The sequence below is a fragment of the Miscanthus floridulus genome, chromosome 19, assembly GCF_019320115.1.
Source record: "Miscanthus floridulus cultivar M001 chromosome 19, ASM1932011v1, whole genome shotgun sequence".
Lineage (NCBI taxonomy): Eukaryota > Viridiplantae > Streptophyta > Magnoliopsida > Poales > Poaceae > Miscanthus > Miscanthus floridulus.
In genome coordinates this window covers 16869839-16893521 of record NC_089598.1, presented here as the reverse complement: position 1 = coordinate 16893521, position 23683 = coordinate 16869839, and the positions used below count along the sequence as shown (strand labels likewise).

Genomic DNA, 23683 nt, shown 5'->3' with positions numbered 1-23683 from the left:
TACTAGATAATCTAAGATTTAAATAAATAAAAGGATAATGAAACTAAATAATTGTGAAAAACTTGGACAATGGTTTAATTAAGGAATATTAGAGGTCACCAAAAGGAAACCAAAGACTACCTTGATTTAGTCTGCACAACCATGAGATATGAGAGTTCGTTTAAAATGCAGGAACTTCACATGATTTGGCAAGCCAAATATGAGAGTTTTGCATGTTTTGGTAGCAAACCAAATACTAGTTAAAATCATGACTTACCAAATCTTGACATGACGAAATTTGGAAGCGAACCAATCAGGCCCTTTATATGAATCTGTATGATGATCATGTCCATAAATGTACAGCCTGGAGGAGCATAGTCAAACTTTTTTTTTTACTGAAAGTGACTCTATGCTAGTTCTATAAAATGAATATTTGAAATGAACTAGGGCCTGGAGCTGAAAAAGTAGGTTCTCCTTGTTCACTCTAACGTATAATCCCTGTTGTCAGAGTGTTTAGCTTAGAGAATCACAGAGAAACATTTTTAATTAGAAAATCAGCTTTCATAGATAATCTAAAGCAAAAGATGGAATAACCCATAATAGGCCATAGAAAAATGAGAGAGAAAAAAAAGGGCTAACTACCTTGCTAGTTATCCAAACGCCACTATCCCTCTGCCACAGCGAGGGCCGCCTCGTATCGAGCCGCTGAAGCCATGGCGACAACGCCGACCACCGCATTCCTCCGCCTCACTCCAGCCCCTTCTCCCCGCACCGCGCGCCCTCCTCGCTCTGCTACCTTCCTGCAACCCACGCTCTCAGTTTCCCACTCCCTTCCCGACTGCCGCAACCACCGCCTTGCCGCCGCCTCCAAGGACACTGCTAGCAGCAAGGGGCAGGAACAAGATCAAGAGCCCGCACCGTCCGCGCTGGAGGAAGGAGGAGCGGAGAAGGGAACGGAGGTGGGGGGAGCATCGCCCGGGGAGAAGAGCCCGGAGTTGGTGGCGGCGGAGCTGAAGGAGGTGCTAAGGGCGCGGAAGGAGGCGGAGGCCGCCTCGGGGGGCGGGGGGTGGTGGGCCGGCGTGGCGCAGGAGATGACCGAGATCGAGTGGCCGGCGCCCGGGAAGGTGGTGGGCACCACCGGCGTGGTGATTGGGGTCATCGCGGGCTCCACTGTCGCGCTGCTGTCCGTCAACGCGCTCCTCGCCGAGCTCTCCGACACCGTCTTCGCCGGACGCGGACTTCAGGACTTATTCTCCGACTGACGACGCCGCGTGCTTCGTGTACTCTGTAACTATTGTTTTCTTGCACTCAGGGCTAGGGTGATAGATCAAGTGTCGAAGTTTGGAATTATGTCCATTTTTCAATTGTCAAAGGGAAAGACGATGAGTCTCTTGCGAAATTGGTAGTGTTACTAATATGTGAATGACATCTTGTTGGTAAATGGTGACTCAAAAAAAGAAACCTAACTTGAGTTTCTATATAGTGGTGAGAATATAGGCTCCCAGATTACTACTAGTTAATACTCAACTCTTATAAAATAAGGGCTCAATTTTCACTTATGTTCAAGCAATTGGCTGAAAAGAATTTCTGCAGATTAAAAAGCATATGGTTAATGCTATGCTGTTCTGATTCGCTAGCACAGTAATAGTTCGGACTAACTGAATTATGCTCACTGTCTGATCCCCTAGTGGCTTCATTTCACCCTGATGAAGTAACTGATAGATAGGGGAATTGATACTTATATACAATCAAAAGGGACGGGCACTTCCTGCTATCTAGGTTATGTGGAGTCCCTCTTAATAAATTGTACAATCTAAAGTATAGGGGTTTCCAAGAGGATTCTAACTCAACCTTGATCGAACTGGTGAGTTACGGATGGGATTATCAGCTTATGACATTAGCCTAATGCTTTGTTTTGTTGGGTTTGACAAATGTTCGCTGTTTCTGTATTAATTCTCTCCCCACCATTTAAGTAGCCTACTCTATTAGTCTTGCATTTGTTTTTCCTTGGATGATTGTATAGTCACGGAGGAAACAAGAATCTATATTAGGACCTTTTTGTGTTGCTTTGGTTATGAGGTTATGGGGTTAAATTTAATTATTTGCTTGAATGATATATATGTATACAATTGTAGATGCACTTCTACCAGGAAGAAATTTATAGCCATTGTTGTGAGGTGGCTGGATGCAGCAGCATGTAATGTTGCAACTTGATATCTCTAGTTTTCATGAAAATGGCCCTTGACAGTTCCAGTTAAGAATGCTAATTGAAAATTCATGGTTCTAATTTCAGTTAGGAAGATTTATGTTACGAGAGATTTTGGAACAGTTCTATAACGTCATAAATATAAAGGGATGTGTGATGCGGTCTACAGGTGGACTGGAAGGGCATGACATCCCAACCAGCATTTGTTAAGTCTTTCTCAGCATATGAACGAGCCACTGATAACCTCTCTTTCTCAGATTTATGTTACCCGCTGGATGGATTTCTCTTTCAGGATCTATAAAATAAAACATAACCACTGAACACTGATAACTTCTCTTTCTCAGCATTTGTTACAACCTGATGCACTGGTCTCTAGAAGATCCCATTGTTCATTATCTGTGTAAAAAAGAAATGCACAATTCAAAAAGAGGTTACAATTGTCTGTCTTGCACTCATAATAAGCACCTACGATTGATCATTCATTACCTCTATTTGGTCTCCTAGATTGATGAGCAAGGTGTGAGGCCTGGTCAGCACGTCATACCAGACTCTATCTCGGAAAACTTGAAGTTTACTAACGCTGTTGTCTACCATGAGAAGCGAAGCGAATGTGCCATTGAAGTGAGGCTTCAGACCGAAGACAAGATCCAGCCTTGAGCATGGAGGGTAGAGTTGAACCTGGCGTAGGTGTTAGCCTTGTTGCCGAATGGTTAATGAAGTAGTCGTCGTCAAGCTCCAGCAGCTTCGCCATTTCTGGAAGCAGACAGTCCTGTACTCTCGTGCATTTTGTGGTGAACTCGTGCAGAACATCCCTACATAGGGATGAAGCAATCTGGGGCATTTGCCATGGCGGTTGTTTCAGGAGCCGTCCAGATCCATGGGCTGTGCACTCTGGATGGATGGCACCTGGCGAAGAGAGAGGATGCTGGGGACAGGAGCTGGCAGAGCTACAGTAGCCTAGAGGAGAGGGATGAAGGATAAATCAGGGGGGAATTTATTCAAAGGCCACAAGTCCAGACGTGAACAATCATGAAGACGGTACCTGGGTCTATTATGGCGCCGCTGCCGGATCCGGTGCCTTGGTATTGCAATGCCGGAGGGGACCAAGGTGTCCCCATACCCGGATAGCTGCCGCATCTTGCTTCCTCCCTTCCATGGCTGCAGGTCCATTCCAGCAACCCTAGAGGGGATTTGTTTCAGGTATAGGTCAGTCGTCGGGGTAGTGAAGCGGTTCTTCGGCGACGACTCTGCCGCCAGTCCTCATCACAAGCAGCTAATCTGTGTCCGTAGGAATGGGCTACACTCCCAGCAGCGTGTGGATGGTCTGAGAGTTGATAATGGAGATACAGAACAGCTAGCAGCATCGTTGCCAAGGAGGCGAGGCCATAAGTGGTAAGGCTTTGCATCGTATTTGATCTGCGCATTTCATCTCCATATCTTTTGCTAGTATAGTTTTTAATTCTTTTCCTAGATTTATAATGCTAATAGCACCTCTAGTTTACAGGTTAGGGTACCATACCATCAATCAATCTGATGAGTCCGTTGTAGATTTAGATTCCCCTGTGTTTAACAAAATTTAGCATCTTTGCTATACACGGCTGGGTATAAAAGATGATTATAGTGATTGAATAGGGAAGCATTTTTCTGCTCAATTGTTCCATTAATGGTGGAAACAAAGTTTCTACTGGAACAAGTTAAAATAACTGCACTGTGGGAATGTGATGGTTCTTTTGGAATTGTTTCTTGCTGGGTTATTCAATACAGTAGCAAGGTGACATCCAGTATCAGGTGCTTGCATAGAAGTGCAATCTGGGATCTCCATACCTTCTGTGGATGGATATATGATTCTGTGTAACAAAAAATTGACGATATCAAGGAGAAAATGGCTACACCTGGTGGGGCTGAGGGTGAGTGCCCACTGGGCATGATCTCCGCTTGTACTTGAGTGGATTAAGAGTCTCAAGTACACAGTAATTCAATTTATTTATATTGTTTCTGTGTGTAGGCCTGAACACTATAGAGGTTGTGGCCGATCAGCCCCTGCTTGTGCTGAAGGGGCAGCAACCAGTGTTCCAGCTGCAATGATCTGCGCATGTTTTCTTACAGTATCAGCGCTGAAAAAAAAAACAGTTGGTTGATAACCATCTTATTTGCTTCTGTTATCTCAGGTATTGTTGATTTGTTGTTCCATCAAGGCCTGATCTCAGTGGGATTGCCATGCCTAAAAAGACTGAAGGTGAGAGCCCTTCAAACTAGGGTGCACTTGCAGTGAAGTGCAAATGATCAATTTTTGGGACATCACACAAAGTTGGGAATTTAAAATTTTCCTTGCTTAGGCATCAGCTGTGGAGAGAGGAATTGTAAATCACTTGGTTCCTGTAACCATGGTGTGGCAACCCGTGCTGCAGGTGAGATGTTTTTGCAATCTATACATTTGTTTTCCATTGAACTGAAAGTTTGGTAGTAAAGTTAGTGTTCAGATAGTCTATTTTGGCGCCTAGTTGTAGATAAATACAGTTTTGTTTAACCGTAAATACAGCAAGCGAAGCCCCCACTGTAAGATTTTATTAAGAAAGAACCACTATACAAGCAACTGTACAACAAACAGAAGAGGGAGAAGAGAACATAAAGAAACTGAACAACAACCAAGCAAGAGAGAGCACGAGCTTAAGCAGAAAGAGCAGGGCCTGTTTGGATCACGGCCTCCCAGGCACTGCCTGGCCAGGCAAACAATCCTGACCCCAGGCCTCCGAAATTGAACGCCCCTCCTATAATTTTATATAGAGTTAACTAATGTGTTCTCTTGGCTAGTTAAACTTTACTCCCTCTGTTTTAAAAAGAAGAGAGAGTTTGTCCTAATAATAAGTTAAAGTTTCTAAATTTGACAAAATTTATAGAACAAAATCACATAGTACAATACCTATGTTCTATCTAGTTCTCATGTACTTTAGCTTTTTTCTTTTAGACAGACATTTAGACCCATTTGGAGTGGAGCTAGCAGAAGGTGTCTAGACTATACACACTTTATTTTCTTTAAAAATAAATTTAATATTTGGGATTGCAAGGTTTCAATCAGGTCCCTTATTCATTACATAGAATCACATCTATATCTTTGCAGTCTCGATGACCATTTCCCCTCGAGCGACGTGTTCATAGAGCCCAGCAATATATTCTTTGATTTTCACCTTCTTGTAGAGTGCTGGATGGTTCTCATCTATCAGTTTATCCGCGGGCCAGATTTCTCTTTCAGGATCTATAGAATAAAACAGAGCCACTGATAACCGCTCTTTTTCAGCATTTGTTACAACCCGATGCACTGGGCCCTTGAAGATCCCATTGCTCATTATCTGTGTCAAAAGAAATGCACAATTCAGAAGAAAAAAAAAAGATAACAATTGTCAGTCTTGCATTTGTAGTAAGCATAACCAGATTAGCCAAGCTTTTAATTTCCCATTTGCAATCATAAAACTAAAGATTCTAATGATAGTTCATTACCTCTATTTGGTCTCCTAGATTGATGAGCAGGGTGTGAGGTCTGGTCGGCACGTCATACCAGACTCCATCTTGGAGAACCTGAAGTCCACCAACGCTGTTGTCTACCATGAGAAGCGTGACGAATGAACAATCAGAGTGAGGCTTCAGACCGAGGGCGAGATCCGGTCTCGTGCATGGAGGATAGTAGCTGAACCTGGCATAGGCGTCAGCCTTGCCGCCGAACTGGTCAATGAAATAGTCGTCGTCAAGCTCCAGCAGCTTCGCCATTTCTGGAAGCAGGCAGTCCTTCACTCTCGTGCATTTTGTGGTGAAATCGTTTAGAACATCCCTGCATATATAGAAAAGGCGACCACGGCATGGCGTTAGGCTCTCTGCTACAAGCTTATCTGGTTCGCCATTATTTAGTAAATAAGTAGAGGAGGTATGATGTTAATTTTGTAATCAAAGCGCCCAATGCAAAGAAGTTTGACGACCTCAACATGATCGGAAGATTACCTGAGACATGTGGGCCATAGGTCGGTCCAGTGCAGAACCTGCTTCTCCGACGGCACCCAGTCGTTCCGGTACCCTTCGAGCTGGAAGTGCTTGCCGTCGATCATGTTGCTGTGCTTCTGTTTCTCCTGCAGCGGTTGCCTGAAAAACTCCCTCGACGCGTCCATCATGGCGTCCATCAGAGAGGCCTCCATGCCGTGGTTGGTGACCTGGACACCGATCTCGATACGTACGTGCTTCTCCAGATCGAATGGTACAGTATATACTCTATAGCAAGATAGACTCTGTGCGTGTGCGTGTGCTGCGTACCAGGAAGAGACCCCAGGACTGGAGCGTGTCAGCACTCTGCCATCTCTAGAATATCACAAGGAAGGAGCTGATGGGCCGCACAGGAGCGTCCGCGAGCGACGGCCCAACAAGAAGGTCCTGGGTGGCGAATGGGCTTGAGGTGCCTGCGTGCACGAGAATTGGGCAAGGCCTTCGTATATCAAGATACAGTGAGAAGAGATCGGCATCCAGTTTGTAAAACCAAAACCTACTCTCTAATCATTCCTCGCCGCGCCACCTTGTTCCCCACGCTGCTGTTCGTCTTCTTCGATTCCCCAATTTCTCCATTCCATCCCCGATTGCTCCCTTTCCAAACTTCCATTGCTGCTAACAATTGTGAAGTGGACCGTGACGCCTAAGAGGGGGGAGGTGAATTAGGCAACTTAAAAATTCTACTTCAAAACTATGGCATCTTTTTCTAACCCTAGCAAAACCTATGTAATAAATAAACTATCTAGATGTGCAACTATGGTTTTGCTAGTGTGTTGCTATCTCTATCGCTAACATAGTAAAGTAATCAATGTAAATGCGAAAGCTAAAAAGCAAGATAGAGATATGCAAACGCCCGTCGACGACTCCGGTATTTTTACCGAGGTATCAAGAAGCGCGCAAGCTTCTCCCTAGTCCTCGTTGGAGACCCACGCAAAGAATCCCTCGCAAGGGCCAAGCTCCCGGTCGGGTAACTCCGTGGATAGCCTCGGGCCTTCCCCATGCGCAAGTGGGTCTCCGACGTGCCTTCCGGCAAGCCTCTCCCGGATGCTCCCCGCCGTCTTCACTATCAAGCTTCCGGCCAAAACACCGCGGGCCTTGTTCCCTCCAGTACACGGTGGCGACCACACCACAAACGTGGTTGGTGTGATCTCGCAAGACTTTAAGCCCCTTCGATGTACAACAATGGTGCTCGCAAGCATCGAGTGGTAAGAATTATGCAAACCTCACTAAACACTAGACCTAAACCTAGAGCAAGCGCATGAGCGGTGGTCTAATCAACCTAAGCACTTCGCAGAGCACCTACGCTAATCACCTAATGAATCACTAAGCTCTATGCAAGTGGAGATCACTAAAATAGTGTATCACCACCCTTGGTATGTTTCCTCAGCTCCACACTATTCAAAGGGCCGGTTGAGGGTTATATTTATAAGCCCCACTGAGAAAGTAGCCGTTGGGGTCGAATTCTCGCGAAACTGCTACTGACCGGACGCTGAATCGTCCTGACCGGACGCGTCCGGTCATCTCGACCGTTGAGTCGTCAATACACTGATCGAACGCTAGCCAGCGTCCGGTCGCAGATTTGCTGCTCTGGAACCTTACTGTACTCGATCGGACGCTGTTGTCCAGCGTCCGGTCAGTGTCCGTTCGCCTGTCTGCCGAGTCCTCTGCCCAGCGTCCGGTCACCTCCGTGAGCTCGTTTCTTCATGATCTTACGTACGGCTTGGTTCCAATCTTCATGCTTGGACTTTGCTTGATATCTTGGGTCTTCTCTTATGCTTCTAAGATCTTTCTTAAGGTGTTGATCATCGGATCACCATGTCGCCTTCGTCCAAGTCACGTCTTGCACCCTATTGAACTACAAAATAAACACTTGCAAATTCATTAGTCCAATTTGGTTGTGTTGGTCATCAAACACCAAAATCCAAAGTAAATGGGCCAAGGGTCCATTTTTCTTAAAATCTCCCCCTTTTTGGTGATTGATGACAACACGACCAAAGCAAGCAAATGATAAGAATTTGGAGATTAAAAACTACCTACTTGCTAGGATGCAATGCAAAGGGCAAGGTTATATGATACTAATTGACAGATACCAATTAAAACTTTACTTAAAAGCTTGTCTTGCCCTTGCAAATGTCCCCATGTGATATTATGGATTAAAGCCTAGCTTTCTAAAAAAAATTCTCCCATTACTTAGACTAATCCATAATTCACTTTCCTCCCTTTCTCGGACCATTACTACTTATAACTAAATGCTTGTCTTTGGTCCTTCAAATTCTCCCCCTTTGGCATCAAACACCAAAAAAAAGAAAACATTAGTAGCACAAGGGAGAGTCAAACTTTGTGAACCAAATGAAGGATTTGATTAGCATGGAATAGGTCACAAAACTTGACTATCACATTATATAGACTAAGCTCCCCCTAAATTTATGCATACATATGATAAAAAGCAAAGCATATGCATAATTAGCAATTTATTGCACAAGAGGGGTTAATCTATATAATGCATGGAGAAAGAGCAAATAAATATCAAAGTGAGATCAACATGGTGATATCGGTTTAGAAATACCACATGTGAAAATCAATTTGATTTCTACCAATTGAAGTATAATGCTTTTCTCCGGGGACTCCATTTTTCATGCAATGAGACTACTACAAGATAAGCTTGAAAAGGTGTTAGTCTCAAAGCATCCAACTTGTAGATTAAGCTCTCCCTAAATTTGTGCACACAAGTGTTGAATACTTGTAAAATTTGTGCACATTGATTTAAGTATCAAAATACCACTTGAAAGATGATATTTGGGAGAGATTATCTATAATTTAGACTTTGGCACATATTAGATAAATAATTGTAAAACAAGCTATGTGTCGTGCTCCTAAACAAATTTAAACCATGTAGGTTTGCTCCAAGGGTTGATAATGAAACCGAGCAAGCCTACCATATGATATACCTATTGAATGCATGACAAAAGATTTAAGCATATAAATGCAAATATAGGCATGAAAGATAACTAGATGCTTTAAGAGTATATCAATTGAAAAACAATATCAATTGAAATAAATACTAATTGAAAGTGATGACATCTAGTTACCTAACATGGAAAGGAGAATTTGGGTCTATAGTATTCACTAACCTACTTGGCAATGACTTTGTCCATCATGATGCACCCCATGAAATGCACCCAAACTTTGCCAAGTCTCCAAATTCCCCGTTGTCCGACGGACTTCTCACTTCCCTTTCAGGATCCAAACCTTCTTGGTGCTCTTCATGTTTGAAACGATTTCCTTTGGCACCCAAAAGCATTTGACCCCATTGTTGGCTTGCTTGTTCACCTTGATGGCCACCACCTTGTCATTTTTCTTCTTCTTCAAGAGATAAGATGTTGAGGCCTTCTTGTCCACCTTGTTGGTGTAGGTGTTGGAGAGCTTGCTTGTTTGCTTTTTCTCCTTCTCCTTTGCTCCTCCCCCATTCTTCACCTTGCACTCATGGGACTTGTGACCTTCCTTGTGGCACACGTAACAAACCATGGTTTGTCCTTCATCAAGCTTCTTCACTCCCTTGACGGTGTTATCTTGATGAAGTTGGGTTTGCTTCGCCTTGCCTTTCACTTGAGTCAAGTCCTTGGTGAGGCGAGCTACTTCTTGCTTGAGTTGCTCATTCTCCTTTGCAACCTCTTGTGTGCATGTATCTACAACAACTTTCTCAACACAAACTTGGTTGCACAAAGGTGAGTCTAAATATAAATCATTACAAGAAGTAGAGGCATCCTTTTTAGACATGTTAATGATAGAACTTTTCTTTTTAGATGCCTTGGTGGGGGTTGTGCTAACGGCTTCAAGATTAGCAACTTTATTAGTTAGCTCATCACAATGTTTGCACATGGTTTCCATTTTAGCAAGCAAACTATTATATGCTTCTTGTGAGCTAGCTAACTTTTCTTTTAATTTTTCATTTTTCTTTAAGAGTTGCTCATCATTGATTGTGCATGCATTTGTTGTTGCACTAGTCTCAAGTTTCTCAATTTTAGTAGATAATTCAACATTGAGATTAGCAAAGTTCTCATATTATTCAAGCAAGGTTTTGTATACTTTTTGTGAACTATCTAGCTTTTCTTTTAAACTTTTGAGCTTCTTTTGTTGACTAGTGCAAGCTTTAGCATAATTAAGATTTTCTTGCACAAGTTCATGATAAGAAGGCATAGCATCATCACTATCACTCTCACTAGAGGAAGAGCTTTTGTTACCTCGTGCCATAAGGCACACACGAGAAGAGCTTGATGATGAGTGCTTGTGGCCTCGCCTCTTGTGATGGGGTTCTTCTTCACTTGAAGAATCATCCTATGATCTTATTGATGTGAGGGCTTGGTTCTTGCATGCCTTCTTCTTTGTCTTGGGTGTGGGCTTGTTTAGACAAACTTCCACAAAGTGCCCTAACTCGCCACATCCATAGCATCCTCTCTTTCTTTGCTCCTTTCTTTGATTTGTGAAAATGAAATCTTGAATTTGGATGGGCACACCCTTGACATTGAGCCTTTGGATCATCTTCTCCACCTTGTTGATCACTTTGATTGATTCTTCATCAAGATCGGAGGTGGAGGAGGAAGATTGATCATCACTTGAATCATCATCATCATCATCGTCGTCCTCATCTTCTTCTTCATCTTCACTTGAGGAACTTGAGCTTGAGCTTGTCTCAACTTGCTTGCCCTTTATCTTCTTTTTCTCGCTACAAGCGAGAGCTTTGCCTTTGCTTGATGAAGAAGCTTCTTCTTGACCCATCTTACGTGACATTTCCAATGCCACTAACTTGACAATGACTATGCTCGGGGTTATGTTGCTCAAGTCCTCCATGTTGTGAAGGATGGTGATGATGCTTGCATATTTCTTTTGTGGTAGCACAGAGATGATCTTCCTCACTATGTCCGCATCATCTAGCTTTAATAATCCTATAGAATGGAGCTCATTGATAATTAGATTCAAACAAGAATACATATCACGAACAAGCTCATCATCATTCATAGTAAAGGAATCATAGTTTTGCTTTGCTAGACAATGTTTTTGCTCATGGACATTGCTTGTGCCGTCATGGAGCTCTTTGAGTTTTAACCAAATTTCATGTGCCGTATTTAAATTGAATACTTGGTTAAAAACATCCATATTAAGTGATTCAAACAAGCAATTTTTAGCTCTCGCATTGAAGTGCATCTCTTTTTCATCACTCTTTGTGGGTTTTTCAGGATTCTTGATGGGTTTCATCCTGTCACGAGTGACTCTCTATACACCCAAATCAACCGTCTCAAGGTGGCAAGCCATTCTAGCTTTATAGTATGGGAAGTTAATGCCGTCAAAGTGCGGAGGCCTAGCGGTATCCATCCCAACCACTCTAAATAGTGTCGGCTCAGCGGCGGTTAAGCCAAAGGTCCAAAATGAGCCAACCGGCTCTGATACCAATTGAAGTGGACCGTGATGCCTAAGAGGGGGGGTGAATTAGGCAACTTAAAAATTCTACTTCAAAACTATGGCCTCTATTTCTAACCCTAGCAAAACCTATGCAATAGATAAACTATCTAGATGTGCAACTATGGTTTTGCTAGTGTGTTGCTATCTCTACCGCTAACATAGTAAAGTAATCAATGTAAATGCTGAAGCTACAGAGCAAGGTAGAGATATGCAAACGACCGTCGACGACTCTGGTATTTTTACCGAGGTATCGAGAAGCGTGCAAGCTTCTCCCTAGTCCTCGTTGGAGCCCCTCGCAAAGAATCTCTCGCAAGAGCCAAGCTCCCGGTCGGGTAACTCCATAGATAGCCTTGGGCCTTCCCCATGCGCAAGTGGGTCTCCGACGTGCCTTCCGGCAAGCCTCTCCCAGATGCTCCCCACCATCTTCACTATCAAGCTTCCGGCCAAAACACCGCGGGCCTTGTTCCCTCCGGTACACGGTGGCGGCCACACCACAAACGTGGTTGGTGTGATCTCACAAGACTTCAAGCCCCTTCGATGTACAACAATGGTGCTCACAAGCACTGAGTGGTAAGAGGTTTACAAACCTCACTAAACACTAGGCCTAAACCTAGAGCAAGCGCATGAGCGGTGGTCTAATCAACCTAAGCACTTCGTAAAGCACCTACGATAATCACCTAATGAATCACTAAGCTCTATGCAAGTGGAGATCACTAAAATGGTGTATCACCACTCTTGGTATGTTTCCTCAGCTCCACACTATTCAAAGGGCCAGTTGAGGGTTATATTTATAAGCCCCACTGAGAAAGTAGTCGTTGGGGTCGAATTCCCGTAAAACTGCTACTGACCGGACGCTGAATCATCCTGACTGGACGCGTCCGGTCGTCTCGACCGTTGAGTCGGCAATACACTGATCGGACGCTGGCCAGCGTCCGGTCGTAGATTTGCTGCTCTAGAACCTTACTGTACTCGATCGAACGCTGTTGTCCAATGTTCGGTCAGTTGCCGCCAGCATCCGGTCCAATGTCCGTTCGCCTGTCTGTCGAGTCCTCTGCCCAGCGTCCGATCGCTTGTCCAGCGTCCGGTCCAGCGTTCGGTCACCTCCGTGAGCTCGTTTCTTCGCGATCTTACGTACGGCTTGGTTCCAATCTTCGTGCTTAGACTTTACTTGATATCTTGGGTCTTCTCTTGTGCTTCTAAGGTCTTTCTTAAGGTGTTGATCATCAGATCACCATGTCGCCTTCGTCCAAGTCACGTCTTGCACCCTATTGAACTACAAAATAAACACTTGCAAATTCATTAGTCCAATTTGGTTGTGTTGGTCATCAAACACCAAAATCCAAAGTAAATGGGCCAAGGGTCCATTTTCCTTACAATCTCCCCATTTTTGGTGATTGATGACAACACGACCAAAGCAAGCAAATGATAAGAATTTGGAGATTAAAAACTACCTACTTGCTAGGATGCAATGCAAAGGGCAAGGTTATATGATACTAATTGACAGATACCAATTAAAACTTTACTTAAAAGCTTGTCTTGCCCTTGCAAATGTCCCCATGTGATATTATGGATTAAAGCCTAGCTTTCTAAAAAAAATTCTCCCATTACTTAGACTAATCCATAATTCACTTTCCTCCCTTTCTCGAACCATTACTACTTGTAACTAAATGCTTGTCTTTGGTCCTTCAAATTCTCCCCCTTTGGCATCAAACACCAAAAAAAAGAAAACATTAGTAGCACAAGGGAGAGTCAAACTTTGTGAACCAAATGAAGGATTTGATTAGCATGGAATAGGTCACAAAACTTGACTATCACATTATATAGACTAAGCTCCCCCTAAATTTATGCATACATATGATAAAAAGCAAAGCATATGCATAATTAGCAATTTATTGCACAAGAGGGGTTAATCTATATAATGCATGGAGAAAGAGCAAATAAATATCAAAGTGAGATCAACATGGTGATATCGGTTTAGAAATACCACATGTGAAAATCAATTTGATTTCTACCAATTGAAGTATAATGCTTTCCTCCGGGGACTCCATTTTTCATGCAATGAGACTACTACAAGATAAGCTTGAAAAGGTGTTAGTCTCAAAGCATCCAACTTGTAGATTAAGCTCCCCCTAAATTTGTGCACACAAGTGTTGAATACTTGTAAAATTTGTGCACATTGATTTAAGTATCAAAATACCACTTGAAAGATGATATTTGGGAGAGATTATCTACAATTTGGACTTTGGCACATATTAGATAAATAATTGTAAAACATGCTATGTGCCGTGCTCCTAAACAAATTTAAACCATGTAGGTTTGCTCCAAGGGTTGATAATGAAACCAAGCAAGCCTACCATATGATATACCTATTGAATGCATGACAAAAGATTTAAGCATGTAAATGCAAATATAGGCATGAAAGATAACTAGATGCTTTAAGAGTATATCAATTGAAAAACAATACCAATTGAAATGAATACTAATTGAAAGTGATGACATCTAGTTACCTAACATGGGAAGGGGAATTTGGGTCCATAGTATTCACTAACCTACTTGGCAATGACTTTGTCCATCATGATGCACCTCATGAAATGCACCCAAACTTTGCCAAGTCTCCAAATTCCCCGTTGTCCGACGGACTTCTCACTTCCCTTTCAGGATCCAAACCTTCTTGGTGCTCTTCATGTTTGAAATGATTTCCTTTGGCACCCAAAAGCATTTGACCCCATTGTTGGCTTGCTTGTTCACCTTGATGGCCACCACCTTGTCATTTTTCTTCTTCTTCAAGAGATAAGGTGTTGAGGCCTTCTTGTCCACCTTGTCAGTGTAGGTGTTGGAGAGCTTGCTTGTTTGCTTTTTCTCCTTCTTCTTTGCTCCTCCCCCATTCTTCACCTTGCACTCATGGGACTTGTGACCTTCCTTGTGGCACACGTAACAAACCACGGTTTGTCCTTCATCAAGCTTCTTCACTCCCTTGACGGTGTTATCTTGATGAAGTTGGGTTTGCTTCGCCTTGCCTTTCACTTGAGTCAAGTCCTTGGTGAGGCGAGCTACTTCTTGCTTGAGTTGCTCATTCTCCTTTGCAACCTCTTGTGTGCATGTATCTACAACAACTTTCTCAACACAAACTTGGTTGCACAAAGGTGAGTCTAAACATAAATCATTACAAGAAGTAGAGGCATCCTTTTTAGACATGTTAATAATAGACCTTTTCTTTTGAGATGCCTTGGTGGGGGTTGTGCTAACAGCTTCAAGATTAGCAACTTTATTAGTTAGCTCATCACAATGTTTGCACATGGTTTCCATTTTAGCAAGCAAACTATTATATGCTTCTTGTGAGCTAGCTAACTTTTCTTTTAATTTTTCATTTTTCTTTAAGAGTTGCTCATCATTGATTGTGCATGCATTTGTTGTTGCACTAGTCTCAAGTTTCTCAATTTTAGTAGATAATTCAACATTGAGATTAGCAAAGTTCTCATATTATTCAAGCAAGGTTTTGTATGCTTTTTGTGAACTATCTAGCTTTTCTTTTAAACTTTTAAGCTTCTTTTGTTGACTAGTGCAAGCTTTAGCATAATTAAGATTTTCTTGCACAAGTTCATGATAAGAAGACATAGCATCATCACTATCACTCTCACTAGAGGAAGAGCTTTCGTTACCTCATGCCATAAGGCACACACGAGAAGAGCTTGATGATGAGTGCTTGCGGCCTCACCTCTTGTGATGGAGTTCTTCTTCACTTGAAGAATCATCCCATGATCTTATTAATGTGAGGGCTTGGTTCTTGCATGCCTTCTTCTTTGTCTTGGGTGTGGGCTTGTTTGGACAAACTTCCACAAAGTGCTCCAACTCGCCACATCCATAGCATCCTCTCTTTCTTTGCTCCTTTCTTTGATTTGTGAAAATGAAATCTTGAATTTGGATGGGCACACCGTTGACATTGAGCCTTTGGATCATCTTCTCCACCTTGTTGATCACTTTGATTGATTCTTCATCAAGATCGGAGGTGGAGGAGGAAGATTGATCATCACTTGAATCTTCATCATCATCATCATCATCGTCATCATCTTCTTCTTCATCTTCACTTGAGGAACTTGAGGTTGAGCTTGTCTCAACTTGCTTGCCCTTCATCTTCTTTTTCTCGCTACAAGCGAGAGCTTTGCCTTTGGTTGATGAAGAAGCTTCTTCTTGACCCATCTTACGTGACATTTCAAATGCCACTAACTTACCAATGACTATGCCCGGGGTCATGTTGCTCAAGTCCTCCATGTTGTGAAGGATGGTGATGATGCTTGCATATTTCTTTTGTGGTAGCACGGAGATGATCTTCCTCATGATGTCCGCATCATCTAGCTTTAATAATCCTATAGAATGGAGCTCATTGATAATTAGATTCAAATGAGAATACATATCACGAACAAGCTCATCATCATTCATAGTAGAGGAATCATAGTTTTGCTTTGCTAGACAATGTTTTTGCTCACGGACATTGCTTGTGCCGTCATGGAGCTCTTAGAGTTTTAACCAAATTTCATGTACCGTATTTAAAGTGAATACTTGGTTAAAAACATCCATACTAAGTGATTCAAACAAGCAATTTTTAGCTCTAGCATTAAAGTGCATTTCTTTTTCATCACTCTTTGTGGGTTTTTCGGGATTCTTGATGGGTTTCATCCCGTCACGAGTGACTCTCCATACACCCAAATCAACCGCCTCAAGGTGGCAAGCCATTCTAGCTTTATAGTATGGGAAGTTAGTGCCGTTAAAGTGCGGAGGCCTAGCGGTATCCATCCCAACCACTCTAAATAGTGTTGGCTCAACGGCGGTTAAGCCAAAGGTCCAAAATGAGCCAACCAGCTTTGATACCAATTGAAGTGGTCCGTGACGCCTAAGAGGGGGGGGGGGGGTGAATTAGGCAACTTAAAAATTCTACTTCAAAACTATGGCCTTTTTTTCTAACCCTAGCAAAACCTATACAATAGATAAACTATCTAGATGTGCAATTATGGTTTTGCTAGTGTGTTGCTATCTCTACCGCTAACGTAGTAAAGTAGTCAATGTAAATGCAGAAGCTAAAGAGCAAGGTAGAGAAATGCAAACTCCTGTCGATGACTCCGGTATTTTTACCGAGGTATCGAGAAGCGCGCAAGCTTCTCCCTAGTCCTCGTTGGAGCCCCTCGCAAAGAATCCCTCGCAAGGGCCAAGCTCCCGGTCGGGTAACTCCGTGGATAGCCTCGGGCCTTCCCCATGCACAAGTGGGTCTCCGACGTGCCTTCCGGCAAGCCTCTCCCGGATGCTCCCCGCCGTCTTCACTATTAAGCTTCCGGCCAAAACGCCGTGGGCCTTATTCCCTCCGGTACACGGTGGCGGCCACACCACAAATGTGGTTGGTGTGATCTTGCAAGACTTCAAGCCCCTCCGATGTACAACAATGGTGCTCGCAAGCACCGAGTGATAAGAGGTATGCAAACCTCACTAAACACTAGGCCTAAACCTAAAGCTAGCGCATGAGCGGTGGTCTAATCAACCTAAGCACTTCACAAAGCACCTACGCTAATCACCTAATGAATCACTAAGCTCTATGCAAGTGGAGATCACTAAAATGGTGTATCAACACCCTTGGTATGTTTCCTCAGCTCCACACTATTCAAAGGGCCGGTTGAGGGTTGTATTTATAAGCCCCACTGAGAAAGTAGCCGTTGGGGTCAAATTCCCATGAAACTGCTACTGACCGGACGCTGAATCGTCCTGACCGGACGCGTCCGGTCGTCCCAACCGTTGAGCCAGGAATACACTGATCGAACGCTGGCTAGCGTCCGGTCGCCTGCCACCGGACGCGTCCGGTCGTAGATTTGCCGTTCTGGAACCTTACTGTACTCGATCGGACGCTGCTGTCCTACGTTCGGTCGGTTGCTGCCAGCGTCCGGTCCAGTGTCCATTCACCTATATGCTGAGTCCTCTGCCCAGTGTCCGGTTCGGCGTCCGGTCACCTCCGTGAGCTCGTTTCTTCGCGATCTTACGTACGGCTTGGTTCCAATCTTCGTGCTTAGTCTTTGCTTGATATCTTGGGTCTTCTCTTGTGCTTCTAAGGTCTTTCTTAAGGTGTTGATCATCGGATCACCATGTCACTTTCGTCCAAGTCACGTCTTGCACCCTATTGAACTACAAAATAAACACTTGCAAATTCATTAGTCCAATTTGGTTGTGTTGGTCATCAAATACCAAAATCCAAAGTAATGGCCAAGGGTTTATTTTCCTTACAAATTGGTATCAGAGACACCGATTCCTCGGCTACCGCTCTGTTTCTTTCACATTCCATCGGTTGTTCGAGCAAACGGATCCGGTTGGCTTGATCTGAATTCGAGCAGTGAGCTACTGGTCGAATTTGGGTCGCTGTAATTCCCTTCCACGCTTGAACAATTTGTGGCGAGTTGACAGACTGGACTGTCCCGATCCCCTTCCACACAACCATTTCACCCGTCGCCAGCATCGATTGGGCGTGATGAATCCTGAGACCAAACTGATCCTCGATGAACTCCACAAATGCTTCACCGACCATGATCTCAAGTGGGATCAATGATTCGTCGACCAGGAAGCGCGCCTGGGTCGCCAGATCTAGGATCTGGAGCTGGCGCAGGACAAGCGTGTTTCCGCCTTGGAGAAGATGGCTATCTCCTTCGATGAGTGGAGGCCAAGCATCAAGGGCACCGTCGACGACATCCGCCTCCAAGTGAAGAAGCTTTCTCTCGGATGGGAGCGCGCTTGCGTCGAGAGTCCGGGCGACAAGTCCGGCGTCTTCGCGCCTTCTCCCTCCGTGGTTCAGCGCCTCGCCGCTGACTCCCAACCGCCCGTGATAGGGCCCGTGTCGAGCATCAGAACCGAGAGAGTTGATTTGGGGTTGTCTCAACCCTGATTCATTCCCCGGTCAAGGGTGAGCATCCGATTTCCCAACCCCATTTACCGGTTTCCAATGTTCAGTCACCTGAGGCGCATGTTTTGAATTCTTCCCATGTTCCTCATGAGTCCCATGGGAATCCTAATTCCAAAATCCCTAAGGTCAATTTCCCTAAATTAGATGGCGATCAACCTAAGCTATGGCTAAGTGATTGTCTCGACTATTTCAGTCTGTATCATGTTGAGTCCAGCTCATGGGTCCTCATTGCGCGTCTGCACTTTGTTGCCGCTGCTAAGCATTGGTATAATGCTGTTGAGTCACAAATCCAAGGGTGTAGTTGGGAGACCTTTTCTACCTTGGTCATGGCCCGATTCGGGAAAGACCACCATGAGCTGCTTTTGCGTCAGTTGTTTCAGATTCGTCAGTCCGGTACAGTAGCTGAGTACATAGAACAGTTTTCATCCATAGTTGATCAGCTGGGAACATATCATCGCACCACTGATCCATTATTCTTTACCATGTGCTTCATTGATGGTTTGAAAGATCATATCCGTGCCCCTGTTTCTCTCCACCGTCCTCCAAATTGGGATACTGCTTGTGTGCTTGCTCAGTTGTAGGAGGACTTATCGGTGCCACGCAAACTGGAGGTGCGGAAGTGGGATGTCTCCATGGGGACCAAGCCGTTCGCCAGGGGCGGCACTGCCCTTGCATTCCCCATCGCCACGCAGTGATAAGCCGGTGGTGAACGGGGAGTTCAAGAACGGGATTGAAGCTGGGCGTTCACTCACCGCTGATGAGTGCTGGGCGGCTCTCCGTTCATCCAGATGTTCTCAAGGTTTGTGCATTCGTTGTGGCCTGAAGTGGTCTCGTGATCACTGTTGTGCCCAACTTGCTGCTATGGATGAGCTCTTGGCATTGTTTACTCCGGATGATGATGTTGAGGAACTTGAACCTGATACTCAGCCTGAGCTAGTTGAGCTGCAGATGACGCTGTCTGTTGCAGCTGTGTCTGGTGCTTCTGCACCCCGCACGATGAGTTTTGACGGCTAGTTGGGAGGTACACCCATTCGGATATTGTTGGATTCTGGCAGTACTCACACCTTTATCAGTACTGTGGTGGCTGCAAACTGTCCTGCGCTGTTACCTCTTAACCCACCGGTCCAGGTGAAAGTGGCTAATGGTGAAGTCCTAACTTGCTCTCAGTATGCTCCTGCAGCTCTTTGGTCTATTGAAGGATTGGAATTCCAGTCAGATTTGAAAGTGCTTCCACTTCCTTCTTATGACATGATCCTGGGGGTTGACTGGTTGGAAAGTCACAGTCCGATGAAGATCCACTGGGCTCACCAATGGTTGCAACTTCCTTACCGACTGGGCACTGTTCAGTTGCAAGGTATTCTGCCCTCCTTACCACCGGGTTCACTCCTCTAGCTGCTTTCTGCGGAGTCACCGCCTACAGATCAGTCTTCAGAGTGGCCACCCAGAAATTCAAAAGTTGTTGCAACATTATGCTTCCCTGTTTGAGCAACCTTCTCAGCTGCCTCCGTCCCGGAGCTGCGACCATGCTATTCCATTGATACCAGGTGCTGGTCCCATATTTTCCAGGCCCTACCGTTTTGCTCCAGCTATGAAGGACGAAATCGAGAAACAGGTTCACGAGATGCTTGCTACTGGCTTGATTCAGAAAAGCTCCAGTTCATTTTCTTCTCCCGTGTTGCTGGTGAAAAAGAAGGACAAGACATGACGTTTTTGTGTCGACTACCGACAGCTTAATGCCATTACATTGAAGAGTAAATACCCTGTGCCTCTCATAGATCAACTCTTGGATGAATTAGGTCAAGCCTCTTGGTTCTCTAAGCTCGACCTTCGCTCCGGGTTCCATCAAATCCTGCTTCAGCCCGGGAAGGATTTAAAATAGCTTTTTAGACACATTTTAGACAGTTTGAGTTTGTGGTCATGCCGTTTGGGTTGACTGGCGCTCCAAGAACCTTTCAAGAGGCTATGAATTCAACACTTGCCCCGTTGCTTCGCAAGTGTTTGTTGGTCTTCTTTGATGATATCTTGATATACAGCCACTCCTACGAGGAACATCTAGACCATCTTATACAAGTGTTGAAGTTGCTTCAAGCACATTAGTGGAAGTTAAAGCTATCTAGGTGTTTTTCGCTCAGAGGAGCATCAGTTACCTGGGGCATGTTATCACAGAATCCGGCGTTGCTACTGATCCTGATAAGATTACTGCAGTAACTACATGGCCAACACTACTGCAGTAACTACATGGCCAACACATGTTTCTGTTCGGGATGTCCGCAATTTTCTTGGTCTCGCTGGGTACTATCGAAAGTTCGTCAGAAATTTTGGTGTCATTGCTAAGCCGTTGACTGAGCTCCTCCGGAAGAATACAATATTTCACTGGACCAGTACTCATGAGCAGTCGTTCCAAGCTTTGAAGCAGGCATTGGCTTCGGCTCTAGTCCTTGCGCTGCCTAACTTTACACGGCCATTCAGCGTTGAGACTGATACCAGCGCCGGTGGTATTGGGGCAGTCCTCACTCAGGATGGTCACCCGCTCGCTTACATTAGTCGAGCGCTGGGTCCGAAATCCAGGGGCCTCAGTACATATGAGAAGGAGTACATGGCAGTCCTTTTAGCAGTTCATCGGTGGCGTAAGTACTTGCAATTCGCTGAATTCACCATATTCACTGATCAGCAGAGTTTGGTGCAGCTATCCGATCAACGCCTTCATACTCCCTGGCAACAGAAGTTGTTTACCAAGCTTTTGGGCCTTCACTACCGCATCGTGTACAGGCCTAGGAGCTCCAACAGGGCAGCTGATGCATTAACTCGCAATTCCAACCCAGTGGTGTCCTGTGCAGCTATATCGGCGGTCACACCACAATGGATCCAGGAAGTTCTCGACAGCTATACCACTAACGAGGCTGCCCAAACTATGATAGCTAAGTTATTGATCGATTCCCAGTCGGTTCCTGACTTCTCTCTACGCCACGGCGTTCTACGGTATAACGGCCGTATTTTGATTGGGGCCAATGTGGCACTGCAACAGAAATTACTGCATGCCTGTCATTCTAGTGCTCTCGGCGGCCATTCAGGGTTTCCAGCAACGTATACAAGAATGAAACAATTGTTTGCTTGGAAAGGCATGAAATCTACTGTGCGAGACTTTGTCAGTTGGTGCATTACCTGTCAACGTGCCAAGCCAGACCATGCCCATCTGCCCAGCTTGCTGCAGCCGCTTCCTATGCCTGAGGCGGCGTGGCAAGTTATTTCTCTGGACTTCGTCGAAGGTTTGCCGCTTTCCCAGCACACTAACTGTATTCTTGTGGTGATTGATTCCTTCACAAAGTATGGTCATTTTGTGGCGTTATCTCACCCATTCACTGCTGAAAGTGTGGCTAAGGTGTTCCTGAATCAAGTTTACCGCCTCCATGGCATGCCGACAGCTATAGTTTCAGACCGCGACCGCATTTTCACAAGTTCTGGTGTGAACTATTTCGATTGGCTGATGTGTAAACTGCAGATGAGTTCCAGCTATCATCCGCAGTCAGATGGGCAAACCCAGCGCCTCAACCAATCCATGGAAACGTTCCTTCGTTGTTTTGTGAATGCCTGCCCTTCCAAGTGGTCCAACTGGCTTCCCCTGGCGGAATTTTGGTATAACTGTACTCACCACTCCGCCTTGGGTCGTTCTCCATTTGAAGCTTTGTATGGCTACACCCCGAGGCACTTTGGCATCTCAGCTTTGGATTTTGTGGATATGCTTGAACTGTCTGATTGTCTCCGGGATCGTCAAGTTATGGCTGACCTCATTCATCAACATTTGTCCCGTGCTAAAGAACGTATGAAGCGTCATGCTGATAAGAAGCGTTCAGAAAGACAATTCCAGGTTGGGGATTTGGTGTTTGTGAAGCTGCAACCGTATGTTCAAACTACTCTTGCTCATCGGGCCAACCAGAAATTGGCCTTTAAGTATTTTGGTCCATTCAAAGTTATTGCTCGTGTGGGATCTGTCGCTTATACCCTGCAGTTGCCAGCCTCTTCAGTAGTTCATCCCACCTTCCATGTCTCTCAGCTCAAGAAGGCAGTTCTTCCTGGTACTGATGTTTCTTCCTTGTTTCCTTCTGACATTGAATTGCCCAGATTTTCCCTTGCCATACTGCAGCGTCATCTACCACCTGAGGGCGCCAGTTATGAAGAACAAGTGCTGGTTCAGTGGTCTGGTTGGCCGAAGTCCATGGCTACATGGGAGTCGCTGGAAGCTCTAAGTCAAGCATTTCCACGGGCACCTGCTTGGGGTCAAGCAGGTACTCAGCCTCGGGAACTGTCAGCACAATGCCATATCCAGAATATCAGAAGGAAGGAGCTGATGGGCCGCGCAAGAGCGTCCACGAGCGACGGCCCAACAAGAAGGCCCTTGCATGGTGGCGAATGGGCTTGAGATGCCTGCGTGTACGAGAATTAGGCAAGGCCCTGTAAGAGCAAACTAGTATATCAGGATACAGCGAGAAGAGATCGGCATCCGGTTTATAAAACCAAAACCTAATATTCTCTAATCATTCCTCGCCGCGTCACTTGTTCCCCACGCTGCTGTTCGTCTTCTTCGATTCCCCAATTTCTCCATTCCTTCCCCGATTGCTCCCTGCCCAAACTCCATTGCTGCTAACAGAGCGCCAGCCGGAGCTTCCGAGGCCTCGCCGTCGCCGCCCGGCTGGCACAGGCGGGCGAGGTCGATGGTGGGGACCGGCGCGGTTACCGTGGCCTTGCGGTCGTCGTTGCCTGCGCCTGTGCGCGCGATGTACCGAGCTGGCACATCGTCCGCGGCGCCCAGCTGGCCGGCGAGCTCTTGCACCGGCGGCAGCATCACCGGCCGAGCTTCCCCTCCTGCACTTTCCATGAGAGTGCTGATGTTGCGAACAGAGAGGGCTGGCTTCTCGCTTCTGTACGACTAATATCTTCGCTGCGACCCGATCAGTGGTGCTGTTGGCTACGTCTGCTCCTCTCCGATCCGTCAAGCTGCTAGTGTGGCTAGACCAGCGATTATTTGACGCGCGGGCCCCGGGGTACCGCCGTGTTCGTCGCATATGCATTGGTTGGTTGCTCATAGA

At 45.2% G+C, this 23683-nt stretch overlaps 2 protein-coding genes across 6 annotated transcripts; one reads left to right on the top strand and one right to left on the bottom strand.

The window, feature by feature from the left end:
* Positions 1–612: 612 nt before the first annotated feature.
* On the top strand, positions 613–5828 carry LOC136527515 (preprotein translocase subunit SECE1-like). 5 transcript variants are annotated; one of them, XM_066520273.1, is made up of 5 exons: positions 613–2176; positions 2273–3577; positions 4354–4421; positions 4522–4593; positions 5699–5828. In XM_066520273.1, exon 1 carries the CDS (start codon positions 693–695, stop codon positions 1239–1241), a length of 549 nt encoding a protein of 182 aa, XP_066376370.1. In that variant the 5' UTR covers positions 613–692; the 3' UTR covers positions 1242–2176; positions 2273–3577; positions 4354–4421; positions 4522–4593; positions 5699–5828. The 5 variants fall into 5 exon arrangements, with proteins under 5 accessions (XP_066376370.1, XP_066376369.1, XP_066376371.1 ...); XM_066520272.1 differs by having other exon boundaries at positions 613–2615; positions 2690–3577; XM_066520274.1 differs by having other exon boundaries at positions 613–3391; positions 3476–3577.
* On the bottom strand, positions 5246–23643 carry LOC136527514 (protein SRG1-like). Its single transcript, XM_066520270.1, has 5 exons — positions 23243–23643; positions 6482–6515; positions 6176–6381; positions 5681–6008; positions 5246–5532 (listed from the first exon to the last, which is right to left on the bottom strand). Exons 1-5 carry the CDS (start codon positions 23470–23472, stop codon positions 5290–5292), a joined length of 1041 nt encoding a protein of 346 aa, XP_066376367.1. The 5' UTR covers positions 23473–23643; the 3' UTR covers positions 5246–5289.
* Between the last annotated feature and the right edge of the window lie 40 nt (positions 23644–23683).